Source organism: Bos indicus, chromosome 15 (assembly GCF_029378745.1).
Source record: "Bos indicus isolate NIAB-ARS_2022 breed Sahiwal x Tharparkar chromosome 15, NIAB-ARS_B.indTharparkar_mat_pri_1.0, whole genome shotgun sequence".
Classification (NCBI taxonomy): Eukaryota; Metazoa; Chordata; class Mammalia; order Artiodactyla; family Bovidae; genus Bos; species Bos indicus.
The window spans coordinates 17,499,369-17,515,520 of record NC_091774.1 but is presented as its reverse complement, the minus strand read 5'-3'; the positions used below and the strand labels follow the sequence as shown (position 1 = coordinate 17,515,520).

The 16,152-nt window shown below is 37.6% G+C and overlaps 1 protein-coding gene across 4 annotated transcripts in view; it reads right to left on the bottom strand.

Moving 5' to 3' along the window:
- Positions 1 to 16,152, bottom strand: part of ELMOD1 (ELMO domain containing 1) — an 86,364-nt gene that overhangs the window by 55,659 nt on the left and 14,553 nt on the right. For 2 of the 4 annotated variants that reach the window (XM_019975882.2, XM_019975883.2), the window contains one exon: positions 4,826 to 4,917. In XM_019975882.2, the coding sequence (XP_019831441.1) occupies positions 4,826 to 4,842 (17 nt within the window). In that variant the 5' untranslated portion in view covers positions 4,843 to 4,917. Of the gene's footprint in view, positions 1 to 4,825; positions 4,918 to 12,596; positions 12,712 to 13,966; positions 14,036 to 16,152 lie in introns of those variants that run through there. The other 2 variants (XM_070803361.1, XM_070803362.1) reach the window with 2 other exon arrangements.

The window sequence follows — 16,152 nt, the reverse complement described above, 5'->3', positions numbered from 1 at the left end:
GAAGAAAAACAAATGAGGCCAGTTTAAGAGATCTCTGCGACCACATCAAGTATACTAACATTCACATTACATGGGTCCCAGAAAGAGAAAAGAGAGAAAGGGACAGAGCATATATCTGAAGACCTAAGAGTTGAAAAAGTCCCTAACCTGGGAAAGCAAACAGACAGGGCAGGAGAACTAATATTGTAGGTTCAAAAAACATGTCATGGCAAGCTCTGATGAGATCACATATAGGAAACTGCCTAGAAAACTATTCAGGTTAACATATTCCAATAAGGGTATGGATACTTTGTTTTAATACAGGAAACAAAATAATTTGAAATATATATGTGTAAATGTGTGTACCTCTGTATGGGTCTATATATAATATATACACATACATAGATATATATATGTATGTATGTATACATGTGTATATTTATGTATGTATATACACATGTGGTGTGTATGCATGTGTCCTAAAAAAAAAAACAGAAAACTATGGCTAAAAGTACCAGTCTACAATGAGAGAGGTATTCGGGTGCACCATAAATCTACCATTTTTTCAGGACTTTGCTTCAACATCCAAAAAATATGCTCAGTTAAAGTCTCAAGTGAGGCTAATCAAATTCTGGAAGAATTACATGAACCTGTACCTTCAGCCCAGCAAAAGCAGTGGAAATTAGTTGGTGCTGAATGGAAATGCTACCCAATTAAATAGGAAAGTGTCTGAAGTCTGACTTCAAACCTACCCTCAATACTGTGTGACTGTGCACAAGCTACTCATAATGGAAGGAATGGACTAGATATCTGGCTCTAAGATAAAGTTAGACATATGTTTCAAGGAAAAAAGTTTTTTTTTTTTTTTTTTTTGGTCTGACATCTTTTTCTATAAGGGCTTCCCTAGTGGCTCAAACAGTAAAGAATCCACCTGCAATGCAGGAGACCCAGGTTCGATCCCAGGTTGGGAAGATCCCCTGGAGAAGGAAATGGCAACCAACTCTAGCATTCTTGCCTGGAGAATTCCATGGACAGAGGAGCCTGGTGGGCTACAGTCCATGGTGTCACAAAAGAGTCGGACACGACTGAGTGACTAACTTTCACTTTCAGGTTCATCTTTTTCTTTAAGGTCCATATTATTTCTTGGTGAAAGTGTTACCATGCTTCTGGGCTGTTTTATGCCATGCTTCCAAAGGTGTCCAAGAACTGCCCCCCAAATTTATCTTTGCACCTTATCTTGTACTCATCCTAAAAAGGATTTACAGCCAATAAGCCTTGACCACTTGATGCTTGTGGTAGCTGGTCATACTTTCTTAGGCTTTGCTCATAGCACCTTCTCCATCTATTACATCCTCTATCTCTTTCCTTCAACATCAACTCAGTGAAGCCTTCCCTGAATATTCCTGTCACAAAATAGCTGCAGCATGTCACCAATCACATTCCTTCTTACATCTTAATTTTGTAAGTGTGGCTTTATCTCGTTACCAAGTGGTATGCTACTTTAGAGAAGAGGCCACCTCATATTCACTTTTGTATCACACAGAACACCTCACAACAGGTATACAGTAAGGGAGTAACATGATACAGATATTAAGAGAAAAAAACTTTGACGTCAGATAGGCGTGCATTCAATATCTGTGTGCTTTGCATGAGTTTTTTTTAACTTTGTTGTTAAACTTTTTGCCCCGTGCTATAAAGTGAAGTATTAATTCCTCTTTTATTACAGTTGTTATGAAGAGAAAATAAAAGTTAAAATGTGGCATAGTACTAGAATTATTAGTAGTACTAAATGTTACTAATTCAATCAGTGGATGAAGATATTAATCAAGTGTGAATGACTTCTAAAACTCCATTTACAGATATTTTTGTGAACTGGAAGCCTGTATCTATTAATCATAGCAGGGAAATACTGTTTCTCCCTCTATTGTTTCATAGCCAGTACAAGTCTGCTCTATATCTCAGTTTCTCCCATGGAGGTTTGAGGTTGGCAGATGTTTTCACTTTCCTCTCTTCTGCTTAAGGAAGGAAAGTAACCAGTAAGGTCCATGCCAAGAAACTGAGATCTTGAGGCTGAAATAGCTGGAAGCAATTATTTATATGGGGTGACTCCTAATATCTCCTTTATTAGAAAAATTCAAAATTAATAATGTTCCAGTGACCTTAAATGTATATAATCTCAATAACTAAATTCTAGTAAAGGAAAAGATCTTGATATAAGTGTTAGGTCCTCTCTGTTATAAACATCAATTGAATTGAAATTAATGAAATATATTAAATAAACTAAACTCTAAGCTTCAGTTCTATTTTGGACTCAAAAAGTGTCCCCTCTTTCTGATCACACATAGACACACTTTCTTCTCAGTTTTATCCCGTGTTTTTTTTTAATGCAGATCATGGCTAAAGTCATACTGGGTGACTATGGGGTACTTATCCAATATCCCATATCTAATGTCAACTTAAAACACATCCTTCATCTGGGTGTATTAATCCTATAGCATTTATTTCTAATATCTCATGTCATGTTTTTCCTATTCCCTTAAGCTTTGAGTAGTTACACCATTAACATATGTGATGGTAGCAGGTAGTCAGAGAGAAGAGTGTGGGCTCCATGTACCTTAAATGTGGATTAAAACTCATTTTTTTCCCACACTTGGTTTCTTTAAGATTAACTTCATTTCTTCTGAGGCTGTACATGACCTCAGAAATTGCTCATTCTAGAGTAATTCAGAAGTAGACAGATTAATCACTCTGTGGGCTTTTAAATGATGCCAATTCTCCTCAGTGAAAGTCAACTCCTTATTCTGCATAATATATTTGCTGAGCTCAGGAATTAACACATGATTTGTTCAAGTTATATTTATGTAACTATCTCTTTAGTTCCAATGTAAAGATTGCCAAATTGTCCAGCATCTGTAGGAACGGACCACAGGGAACAGAAGGCAATCTAAATTACCTGATAGGGCCTGTGATGCAGGATTCTTGCTTCTTGCCCTCTTATTCCTCCAAATCCCACAAACATTAACATATAATGAATACACACAAGTTATAACTTAATAAGAATTAAAAACAAAAATTAAAGTCAAAAGCAATAATTAACTAAGAAGAAATGATGATTGAGTTTCCTTTTGTTATTTCAAAACTAAGGATTAACGAGAAAATCCTCATTTCTTTCTTGATGTGCAGCTTATTTTCCTAGCTTCAGTTTCAATGTTAAGTAATGTTTATACAACAAATGTGCCAAGTTAAAAGAGAACAATTTGTATGAGAACACATAACTGATAGGGATATGCCAGTTCCATCACCCTTGGTGCTGCTCTGTGTGAAATTAGAGTGGTAGATTTCCCACTGTATCGGTTTTAAATCATAAAATACAAATTAATATTAAAAATATAATCTCTATACCTATGCAACTTAACATAATCTAACAGAAACAAATGCTATTTCTCTTTAAATGGCTGGTTTTGAGGCCACTCAGGTTTTTTTTAAAACAAATAAAACATTGAAGAAGAAATTCAGTAGTTCAAGGCTTGGTACACACTTCACCACTACCACCCCCCGCTTTACAAAAGGAACTCCTAATCTTCAACCAGTATTAAAGCTCTCTGTTAATATGATTCTACAACTAAAAAACACCACATTTACATTCAAGGGAGATTTATAGTTACTAATTTTTCATGAATGTGTAAACAGATAGGTTAATTGCCATGGCAACCAAAAATGTATGAGTTAAATACTTTGATGGTAAATGTCCCAGTGATTTTTCAAATACTATCTTTTTACACATCTCAAATAAACAGGTTGAGGAACATTCTGTACAACAAAGTAAATGCTAATGTATGTAAATAATTTAGTTCTAACCTTCTGAGAGGTTTTCACAATTCTAAGATTGGATAAACACCAGTAGCCAACCAAAACATAGTGAATTCCACACAAATAATTTAGGTGCTCCAGAAATAACAATGCAATGAAAACCAGTGGGAAAAAGAAAATCTTAAATTGCATCTACTGAAAGAATTAAATCATTTCCTAAAAGAAATAAGCCAACTAATTATTTTCTTAGAGAAAATAGCCAGAACAAGGGATAAGAATATGAAATATAGGTAGGTCACCATCTTGCAGGAAAGAAACTCAATATTGTAGAGGGTGTGTTTTATTTTCTAACATTCAGGACCAAATTAACTTTATTTTGTCATATTTTAATTTAATGTAAAATTTCTCTGAGCATTTTATTTATAGAACTGTGAATGACAGTCAATACTCTTAAAAATAATTATGACTATATGTCCAACTAAATAGCTTTCAAAACAAAACAAGATCATTCTAAAATACACAAACATATATGGCACCCTATACAGCATAATATTCAGGGAACCAAAAATTAGTGCAGATCTCAGAGGCATCACTGAGGCAGGCAAAGCAAAAGCTTAGAATATATATTTTTCTCCAAAAATGAAGATTTGAAAATGCTTGTATGGATTGGCCGGCCAACCAAAATCTATATTTAAAATTACTTTTTTCAAAGAAAAAGATTCTATACAAATTATACTGATTCCTTGACTACTAATTCCTCAAACCTAAACCATCGAAGTATACCTGCCCCATGCTTTTGTGCCTATATTCTCTTGTGATCTCCTATTTGCAAGTATTCTCTCCTAGCATCAGTATGCATATAAAGTTGGCAGAAGGAACTCTATGGCCAAATCATTCTTAGCCAAAACAATGCTATTACATGCAATCCAAAGAGACCTTCTTATAGGATCACAAATGGTGTACAGAAATACTATACTAATTGTTAAGGAAGTCTCTCCATTTCATAAGGCTCATCCAGGAAACCATTAATACTCACCTCAAGAAGTGCTTCATTGTGACTATTTTGATTATCCAGATGTTATACAAACTGGTCGTAAGTGTCTCCAAATTTGCCTTTGTCAAAGTAAACTGTGGGAAGAAATTAGATATATTTACTGTTAATGGGGCTAGAAAAATCAAATTTCTGCTAATCTTAGTAAGCAGATAAGGTGCTATGTACCCAAAACTTTTAACAACCAAACTGACCACACAGCAATGTAATTCAATAGGTGGAGATTAAAGCTAAAGCCTTTCACTTTATAATTACACAATATCTTTCAAGTCGCTTGCTGGAGAAATTGTTAGTTTCAAGAGCAATCTCTTCAAAAGTAAACTTTTCATCTATTTTGGATACTGTTCCTATATCTTGAAGAATAGTATTTATATGAAAGATAAAAATGAAGAACCAATAAATTAACTATTCTGATTTCCAGATATCAGATGGTCTTCAATCTGGCAGCCTCAGCCTTTCAGAAGTATAACTCAAAAAATAACTAGAAGCAACTGGTGATGTTTTTTAAGCTAAAAAAAAAAAAAAAAGCTGATAAAAAGCAAGTACTCGAAACAAATGAATAATATGTTCCTAGCCGAGTGCCGAAGAATTGATGCTTTTGAACTGCGGTGTTGGAGAAGACTCTTGAGAGTCCCTTGGACTGCAAGGAGATCCAACCAGTCCATTCTAAAGGTGATCAGCCCTGGGTGTTCTTTGGAAGGAATGATGCTAAAGCTGAAACTCCAGTACTTTGGCCACCTCATGCGAAGAGTTGACTCACTGGAAAAGACTCTGATGCTGGTAGGGACTGGGGGCAGGAGGAAAAGGGGACGGCAGAGGATGAGATGGCTGGATGGCATCACTGACTCGATGGATGTGAGTCGGAGTGAACTCTGGGAGTTGGTGATGGACAGGGAGGCCTGGCGTGCTGCGACTCATGGGGTCACAGAGAGTCGGACACAACTGAACTGAACTGAACCCCATCTCTGGAGGGCACTCTAAATAAAATGGTGAAATTATATATTTCTTTCATGCATGTCAGTTTACAACACACTTTCACAAAATGCACAATATCAAGGTAATGGTCTTCTTCCAACAAGGAAGGACATCAGCAGCTGCCTACAAAGCAGTAAATTGGGATGAGGCAATGGCACCCCACTCCAGTACTCTTGCCTGGAAAATCCCATGGACGGAGGAGCCTGGTGGGCTGCAGTCCATGGGGTTGCTAGAGTCGGACACGACTGAGCGACTTCACTTTCACTTTTCACTTTCACGCATTGGAGAAATGGCAACCCACTCCAGTGTTCTTGCCTGGAGAATCCCAAGGACAGGGGAGCCTGGTAGGCTGCTGTCTATAGGGTCGCACAGAGTTGGACACGACTGAAGCGACTTAGCAGCATGAAGAAACATATAGAGAAGAGAGAGTGGCTGAGAGCAACAGCAGAATGAAGTTACTTCAATAAGAGAAAGAAAAACAACACTAGTTGCAACAAAGACAAGGCAAGAAACTAAATGTGTGGACAAGTGGCTTTCAGTAGAGACACAATTACCAACTAAAACAGCCTAGGAATGTGGAAACTCAGCCTAAACAAAAGCCAGTCTCTTCTCAAGTTGAAGTATAGATGATTTACAATATTACATAAGTTTCAGATGTACAACATAGTGATTCATAATTTTTAAAGGTTATATCCCATTTATATTTATTGTAAAATATTCAATATATTCCCTGTTCTGTACAATATATCCTTATAGCTTCTTTGTTATATACATAGTGCTGCTGCTGCTGCTGCTAAGTCGCTTCAGTCGTGTCCGACTCTGTGGGACCCCATAGACGGCAGCCTACCAGGCTCCCCCGTCCCTGGGATTCTCCAGGCAAGAATACTGGAGTGGGTTGCCATTTCCTTCTCCAATGCATGAAAGTGAAAAGTCAAAGTGAAGTCGCTTAGTTGTGCCCGACTCTTCTCGACCCCATGGACTGCAACCTACCAGGCTCCTCCGCCCATGGGATTTTCCAGGCAAGAGTCCTGGAGTGGGGTGCCATTGCCTTCTCTGATATACATAGTCGTTTATATTAATCTCTCTTAATCTCCTACTTTTCTCTTGTTCTTCCCTCATCCCTCTCCCCACAGGTAACCATTAGTATGTTCTCTATATCTGAATATGTTTCTTTTTTGTTCTATTTACTAGTTGGTTTTATTTTTTATGTTCCATATATAAGAAATATCATGCAGTATGGTATTCACTTATTTCACTTAGCATAACACCCTCCAAGTTGCAAATAGCAAAATTCTGTTCATTTTTATGGCTGAGTAGTATTCCATTGTGTATATATACCACATCCTTTTTTACCCACTCATCTGTTGATGGACACTTTGGTTGCTTCCATATATTGGCAACTGTAAATAATGCTGCTATGATATTGAGTGCATATATCTTTACAAATTATTGCTTTCATATCTTTTGGGAACATACTCTGGAGTGGAATTGCTGGGTCATATGGTAGTAATATTTTTAGTTTTTAAAGAATGCTCCATATTGTTTTTCACAGTTGCTATACCAATTTACATTCCCATCAATAGTAGATAAGATTTACCTCTTCTCCACACTCATGCCAGCATTTACTGGTTGTAAACTTTTTGATAATGGCCATTCTGACCAGTTTGAGGTGATAGTTCATTGGTTTTGATTTGTATTTCATGAATAACTAGCAATATTGAACATCTTTTCATGTGTTTTTGGCCATCTGTATGTCTTCTCTGGAGAAATGTTTATTTAGATCATCTGCCCATTTTTGATTGGGTTATTTGTGCCTTTTTTTTTTTTTTTTTTTGAGCTGCATGAGCTGTTTGTATATTTTGGAGATTAATCCCTTGTTGTTGCTTCATTTGCAAATATTTTCTCCCATTTGGTGGGCTGTCTTCAGTTCATTTATGGTTACCTTTGTTGTCCAAATGTTTTCGAATTTAATTAGGTCCCATTTGCTTAGTTTTTATTTTCATTATTCTGTGTGGTGGATAAAAAAGATATTGCTGCAATTTATGTCAAGGAATGCTTTGCCTATGTTTTCCTCTAAGAGTTTTATAGCATCTGGCCTTACACTTAGGATTTTAATCCATTTGGAGTTTATTTTTATACACGGTGTTAGAGAATGTTCTACTTTCATTCTTTTGCATGCAGTTGCCCAGTTTTCCCAGCACCACTTATTAAAGAGACAATAGTATCTCTGTCATATATTTCACCTCTTTCAGTTCAGTTCATTTCAGTTCAGTCACTCAGTCATGTCTGACTCCCTGCGACCCCATGGACTACTGCAGCAAGCCAGGCCTCCCTGTCCATCAACAACTCCCAGAGTTTACCCAAACTCATCTCCATTGAGTCAGTGATGCCATCCAACCATCCCATCCTCTGTCATCCCCTTGTCTTCCCACCTTCAATGTCTTATTAGTCAGAGAGTAATTGACCATAGCCGTGTGCATTTATTTCTGGGCTTTCCATCTTGCTCCATTGATTTTATTTGCTTTTCTGATAGCACCACACTGTTTTGACGACTGTAGCTTTGTAGTATAGTCTGAATCCACTTTTCTTTCTTAAGATTGCTTTGGCTTATTTGTGGTCTTTTGTGTCTCCATAAAAATTTTAAGATTTTTTTTTCTTCTAGTTCTGTGAAAAATACCATTGGTAATTTGATGGGAATTGCATTGAATACGTATATTGTCTTGGGTAGTATAGTCATTTTCACAATATTGACAATTCAAGAACATGGTATATCTTTTCATCTGTTTGTGACATCTTTGATTTTTTTCATCAGCATCTTATAGTTTTTGGAATACAAATACAAATGCTATAATACATCTTATAGCTTTTGTATCTTCTGGTACCTTTATTGCTAGGTATTTTATTCTTTCTGATATGATAGTAAGCAGGATGCTTCCTTAATTGTTCTTCTCATCTTTTGTTGTTAGTGTACAGAAATGCAACAGATTTCTGTGTAGTAATTTTGTATCCTCCAAATTTACTGAATTTGTTGATGAGCTCTAGGAATTTTCTGGTAGCATCTTCAGGATTTTCTATGTATAGTATTATGTCATCTGCAAAGAGCGACACTTTTGCTTCTTCTTTTCCAGTTTGGATTCCTTTTTCTTTTTCTTCTCTGATTGCCATGGCTCAGAATTCCAAAACTATGTTGCATAGAAGTGGTGAGAGTGGACATCCTTGTCGTGTTCCTGATCTTAGAGGAAATATCTTTCAGTTTTTCACTGTTGAGTATGATGTTAGCTGTGGGTCGGTCATATATGACATTATTATGATGAGGTATGTTCCCTCTATGTCCACTTTATTATAAATGGGTGTTGAATTTATATTGTTCATTTATGTTTGTTCTCTAAAGCTTCTAGCTCTTTATTAAACATTCCCTGTATCCTTTCAGTCTGTGTCTCCATTCTTTTTCCAAGATCTTGGATGATCTTTACCATCATTACTCTGAATTCTTTTTCAGGTAGTTTGCATATCTCTACCTCACTTGGTTGTTCTTTCAGGGTTGTATTTTGTTCCTTCATCTGGAACGTATTTCCCTGCCATTTCTTATTGTCTACCTTTCTGTGTTTGTGGCCTCTATTCCTCAGATTGTAGGACTGTAGTTCTTTTCTGTTTTGTGGTGTCTGCCCCCTGGTGAGTGTTGCTGGTCTAGAAGGTTGTGCAGGCTTCCTGGTGGGAGGGACTGGCCTGTCCTCTGGTGGGTGGAGGTGGTTCTTGTTCCTGTGGTGGACAGGGCCACATCAAGGGGTGCATTTAGAGGTGGCAGTAGGCTCAGGATGACTTTAGGTATTTTTAACCATCCTGGTGGTTGTTTGGCTTGAGGTGTCCCAGAACTGGAGCCTGCACGCTGTTGTGTGGGGCCAGTCTTGTTGCCAAAATGGTGTCCTCCAAGAGAGCTCACATCAATGAATATTCTCTGGGGCCCCCACCAGTGTCCTTACAGTGAGCCACAGACATTTCCTACCTCCCAGGAGACCCTCCAAGACCTGCAGGTAGGCCTGGCCCAGGCTCCTGTGGAGTCACTGCTTTGCTCTGGGTCCCAGTGCACATGAAACCTTGTGTGCATCCTCCAAGAATAGAGTCTCTGTTTCCCCCAGTCCTGCGTAGCTCCTGCGCTCAAGTCCCACTGGCCTTCAATTCCAGATGTTTTGGCAGCTCCTCCTCCCAATGCCAGACCCTGAGGTTGGGATTCAGAACTCTCACTCCTATGGGAGAACCTCTGAAATACAATTATTTTCTAGTTTGTGGGTCATTCACCTGGCAGGTATGGGATCTGATTATATCATAAAAGTGCTCCTCCTATCATCTTATTGTGGCTTCTTTGTCTTTTGGCGTAGAATATCTTTTGGAGTAGGTTTGAGTCTTTTGTTCATGGTCGTTCAGCAGTTAGCTGTGATTCTGGTTTTTTTCATGAGGGGAGGTAAACTCAAGTTCTTCTATTCCACCATCTTGTCTCTTGCCCCTCTCAATAGTATGATTTTTATTCTTCAATTTGTTAATACGGTATATCACATTGATTGATTTATGGCTACTTGCATCCCTGAGATAAATCCCACTTGAGTATGGTAAATGATCCTTTTAGTGTATTGTTGGATTCGATTTGCTAATATTTTCTTGAGTTTTTTGCAACTATGTTGATCAGTGATACTGGTTTTAATTTTCCTTTTGTGTGATATCTTTGTCTGGTTTTGGTATCATGGTGAGTTAATCAAATGAATTCAGAAGAATTTCTTCCTCTGCAATTTTTTGGAGTAGTTTAAGAAGGATAGGTATTAAGTCTTCTCTAAATGTCTGGTAGAACTCACTTTTGAAGCCACCTGGTGGCTAGACTTTTGTTTGTTGGGAGTTTTGCCAGTATTTTAATACACAGCAATTTCTGTAAAATATTTTATGCATGAAAAAAATTTTATGTGTCAACTTAAGATTGTGGTTGCTTCTGAGAAGAGGGAGGGTTTTAGGACTGGAGAGTGAAATAAAGGCCTCCAATTTTAAAAATATTTTATTTATTAAAAAGCAAAATAAATGGTAAATGTGTTCATTCTGAGTGATGGGGCTGTATACTATTCTTTGTACTTTTGTGTCTTTTAAAAAGTATGAAGCTTAAGATAATTCATGAATGTGGCTTCATGAAGCAGTTTTTCAATGTAGACAGAACAGTCTTCTATTGGAAATGCCATCAAAGACTTTCAGAAATGAAAATAAGTTATTGCCTGACTTCAAAGTTTCAAAAGACAGGCTGACTCTCTTGTTAAGGGCCAATGCAGTTGGTGAACTTAAAGTTAATGCTCACTTATTCAGAAAATCCTAGGGCCCTTAAGAATTAGGCTAGATCTACTCTTCCTGTGCTCTATAAGTGGGACAACAAAGTCTGGATGATAGCACATCTCCTTACAACATGGTTTACTGACTCTTTTAAGCCCACTGTTGGGAAATTTTGCTAGAAAAAAAGGATTCCTTTAAATATATTACTACTTAATACACCTGGTCACCCACGAGCACTGATGGAGATATACAATGAAATCTATACTGTTCTTATGTTTGCTAACACAAAATCCATCCTGTAGGCCATGGGTCAAGGAGTCATTCCAAATTTTAATTCTTACTATCTAAGAAATATGTTAGTAACACTATAGCTGCCATAGATGGTGATTCCTCTAATGGATCTGGGCAAAGTCAAATGAAAACATTTTGGAAAGGATTCACCATTCCAGATGTTACTAAGAACATTCATGATGAACAGGATTTTGGAAGAATTTGATTCCAACTTTCATGGATGACTTTGAGGGGCTGAGGACTTCAGTGGAGGAAGTAACTGCAAATATGGTAGGAACAGTAAGAGAACTAGAATTAGAAGCAGAGTCTGAGGCTATGACTGAATTGCTGCAATCTCATAAAACTTGAGCAGATTAGAAGTTGCAAAGAAAGTGGTTTCTTGAGAAGCAATCAACTCTGGGTGAAAATGTTGTGAAGATTATTGAAATGACAACAATGGATTTAGATTATTACATAAACTTAATTGATAAAGCAGAAGCAGAGTTTGAGAGATTGACTTCAATTTTGAAAGAAGTTCTTCTGTGGGTAAAATGCCATCAAACACTACACAGAAATTGTTCATGAGAGAGTCAATTGATTCACCAAACTTTGCTGCTGTCTTAAGAAATTGATACAGTCACTCCAATCTTTAGTAACCACCACCGTGATCAGTTGGCAGCCATCAACATCAAGGTAAGACAGTCCACCAGAAAAAAGATTATGACTTACAGAAGGCTCAGATGTTGGCCAGCATTTTTAGCAATAAATACGTTATATTATTAATTAAGGCATGTACATTTTTTAGACATAATGTCATTGCACACTTAATAGACTATGGTATAGTTTAAACATAATGTGTATATGCACTGGCAAACCAAAAAATTCTTACAATTCAGTTAATGGCATTGGTTTAGAAACAGGCCCACAAAATCTCTGAGGTATGTCTGTAGTGACTTCCTGGGTACAATAATGAAAGGGGAGAAGTAAGTAACTTTACAGTTGAGAAAGCTGACAAATATTAACTTGGGCAGATGATAAAGATTAATATTACAGTGATAATTCATGTTGACAGTATATACCCTTGATATAACGTAATGAAATGGCACTTTAAGAAATGCAGCCCCAAACTGAAAATTTGCTGGACGGACAAGGGAGATGGTCATCTCTTCTCTCAGGTGCTGGTCTGCCCAGTCCACACTGACGTACTGACCTTGCCTGGCCACCTCCAAGGAATCCTAAGAGTTTTGGTCCAGCTTCTAGATGTCCAGGTTCAGACAAAAGTATACATGACGTAAGACTTTCTCCATGGACTTATGGTCAATACCCTGTGGAATTAGGAAGCAGAAGTTGTGGGGGGTGAACAGCTGAGATCTGTGAGCTATGGACAAAGCTTTGGCTAGTTACTTAGAATATGTGTTTGGAATAGGGTTGGGCTTAGGAAGGCCTTGATGTGTCTGAATGTGGGACTCAGTGTTTGGGATGCTGGGTGAATAATGTAAAGTAAAGTCACTCAGTCGTGTCCGACTCTTTGCGACCCCATGGACTGTAGCCTATCAGGCTCCTCTGTCCATGGGATTTTCCAGGCAAGAGTACTGGAGTGGGTGAATAGGAAACTACAAAGATATAAAATCGAGGCAGTGTGATTGTCAGAAAGTATGTCATAGTATTGAAGATGAGGTTTGTGAATATATGAAAGTTGTTAACCAGTGATGTTTATCTTTGGCCAAACTGACAAAACTTTTCACTTTCTTGGAGCATCAGTATATTTCAGATTTGGAGGGGCAGCAATTAAATCCTTTAAAAAAAGAAAAATAACAGCAATTTACCTCTGTGGTTTTTCTCCTTTAAACCCAGATTAATCATGATAAAAACATCAGACAAGTACTTAATGAGGGCTATACCAGAAAATAACCAGTATTGCTCAAAACTCTCAAGATCAAAAACAAGGAAAGTCTGAGGAGCTGTCCCAGTCAAGAGATGCCTATGGAGTTACGATTATTAAATACACTGTGGTATCAAGGATCAGATCCTAGGACAGAAAAAGGACATTAAGTTAAAACTAGGGAAATCTGAATAAGCAGAGATTTTCGTTAACAGGGATCAGTATCCGTCCATTAGTTGTGACAAATGTAGCATATTAATATAAGATTTTAAAAAATTAGAGTATAATTGCTTCACAATGTTGTTTTAGTTTCTTTGTTTTATACAACAAAGTGAATTGGCTATGTGTATACATATATCCCCTCCCCCTTGAGCCTTCCTCCCACCCCCCATCCCACCCCTCTGGTCATCACTAAGCACCAAACTGAGCTCCCTGTGCTATACAGCAGCTTCCCCCAGCTATCTGTTCACACATGCCAGTGTGTGTATGTCACACACTGCTCCCAATTTGTTCCACCCTCCCATTTCCACATGTTCATTCTCTACATCTGCGTCTCTATTCCTCCCTTGCAAATAGGTTCATCTGTACCCTTTTTTCCTAGATTTCACACATATATGTTAATATATGATATTATATGATATTTGTTTTTCTTTTTCTGACTTACTTTACTCTGTATGACAGACTCTAGGTCCACTCACCTCACTACAAATGGCCCCGTTTTGTTTCTTTTTGTGGCTGAGTAATGGCTCATCTGGTAAAGAATCTGCCTGCCAATGAAGGAGACGCAAGAGATGTGGGTTAGATCCCTGGGTCAGGAAGATCCTCTGGAGAAGGAAATGGCAACCTGCTCTGGTATTCTTGCCTGGAAAATTCCATGGGCAAAGGAGTGTGGCGGGCTACAGTCCATGGGGTCACAAAGAGTTGGACACAACTGAGCACACATTCCTACACACACACACAATTAACAATAGAGGAAACTGGGCACTAGTATAAGGAAACTCTATAGTATCTCTGTAATGCTTCTGTGAATCTAAAGCCATTTTAAAAAATTATTACAGTATGTTAGTGCCTACTATGCTCTAAACACAGTTAGGCACTAAGGATACAGGGTGAACAAGAGGTTATGAATTCCATCTTCCAGACCCAACAGTCTTAAGGAAGAGAGAAGAGAAGCTGGTGTATCAATACAAAAACAAATAGGTACTTAACCACAATATTACAAGTGAAAATGGGTGCTGGGACAGTGAATGTAAGAGATGCTTACCTTAGATGTAGGGTTTGGGGGTTCCCCCAAATAGCACATGCAAAATCCTAGAAGCAAGAATATATTATACACAACGTATGGAGGGGAAAACATTCAATATGACCTAGTGTAGTGCTCAATGAGAAGAACAGGTAAAAACTGAGATGGCAAAATATGGATGGTCAAGAAAGGATCAGGTCATTGAAAGCTTTATGTGATATTAAAGACCTCTGAAACTTATCCCATGAGCAGTGAAGAACTACTGAAAGTTATAGACTGGGATGTGCCATGATCAGAGTTGTAGTCTTAAAAATGTAATCTCACTGTAGTATGGAGAATAAATTAGATTGTGGTGAAATATAAGTAGGTGCATCATTTTTAAGGTTGTTATAATCATCTAGGCAAATATAATAATGGCAGGATAAGGCAAAAGACAGAGACAAATTGTGATGGATCTGAGAGATATTTAGAAGGTAAAATCAATAGGACTTTTGTTAACTGACTGATTGAGGGTGGTTAGTGAAGGAAAAGGAAGAGTCAAACATTATGCCCACATTTATGGCTAGCAACTAGGTAGACAGTGGAATTTTCCAGTAAGACATGGAATTTTGGAAATGCAGATTTGGGGGTCTGGTTGTATCTGGGGATCTTAGGTTCATTTTGAATCTTCAGGCTCAAGAGGGATTGTAGATATACATGTTTCTGAAAGTCAGGAGAGAAATCTTAGTTGTATACAAAGATTTGGGTTTCCTCAGCATATAAATGGTAATTTAAACTACAGCCCAGAGGAAATGATAAACAGCATACGCAACATTTGTTGTTCCTAACAATACTTTTTGCCATCAGGATAATATTAAATTAGGATTGTCATAAGGGAATAAAGTAATGGAGTACATTTCAGAAAGATTTTTATAAAAATTTCTAAAAATTATACTTAATGGTTTAATTTCAGTTAGCTAGAAAACTGGTTTACCTAAAAAAATAAACTCATTCATAATGATGTGGGATAAATGAAGTATCATAATACTTCAGCTTCATGACCTGTACATAGTGGTTCCTCAGTCTTTCCATTAAAACAAAACAAAAACTTCTTGAATATTTGTGTGCCAGTATTGTTCTGGGTAACATGTGCATGTGTGCTAAATTGTGTTGCTTCAGTTGTGTCCTACTCTTTGTGACCCAGTGAACTGTAATCCACCAGGTTCCTCTGTCCAATGACCTTCCCGGGCAAGAATACTGGAGTGGGTTGCCATGCCCTCCTCCAAGGATCGAACCTGAATCTCCTGCGGCTGCTGAACTGCAGGTGGATTCTTTACCACTGAGCCACAGGGGAAGCCCTTTCTGGGTAGGGCAACTTAGTTTAATACTACAAAGGATCCTTACTATTTAAGGGAAATTTGTCAAATATAACAGAGAATATGCATGCTGGTTAAGAGCACAAGTTCTGGAGACAGAATTCATGTCTGAGTTTCACCAATAGCCAAATGGCTTTAGACAAGTTGCTTAATCCCTCTGGGGTTCAGTTAGATGGGGAGAGAAATCACAAGTACATTTAGAACGACTGCTCTAAGAAGTGAATCAACCAAAGCCTAGCATAGTTAAATGTAATATGCAATCAATGAGTTGCTACTTATTTCTAGT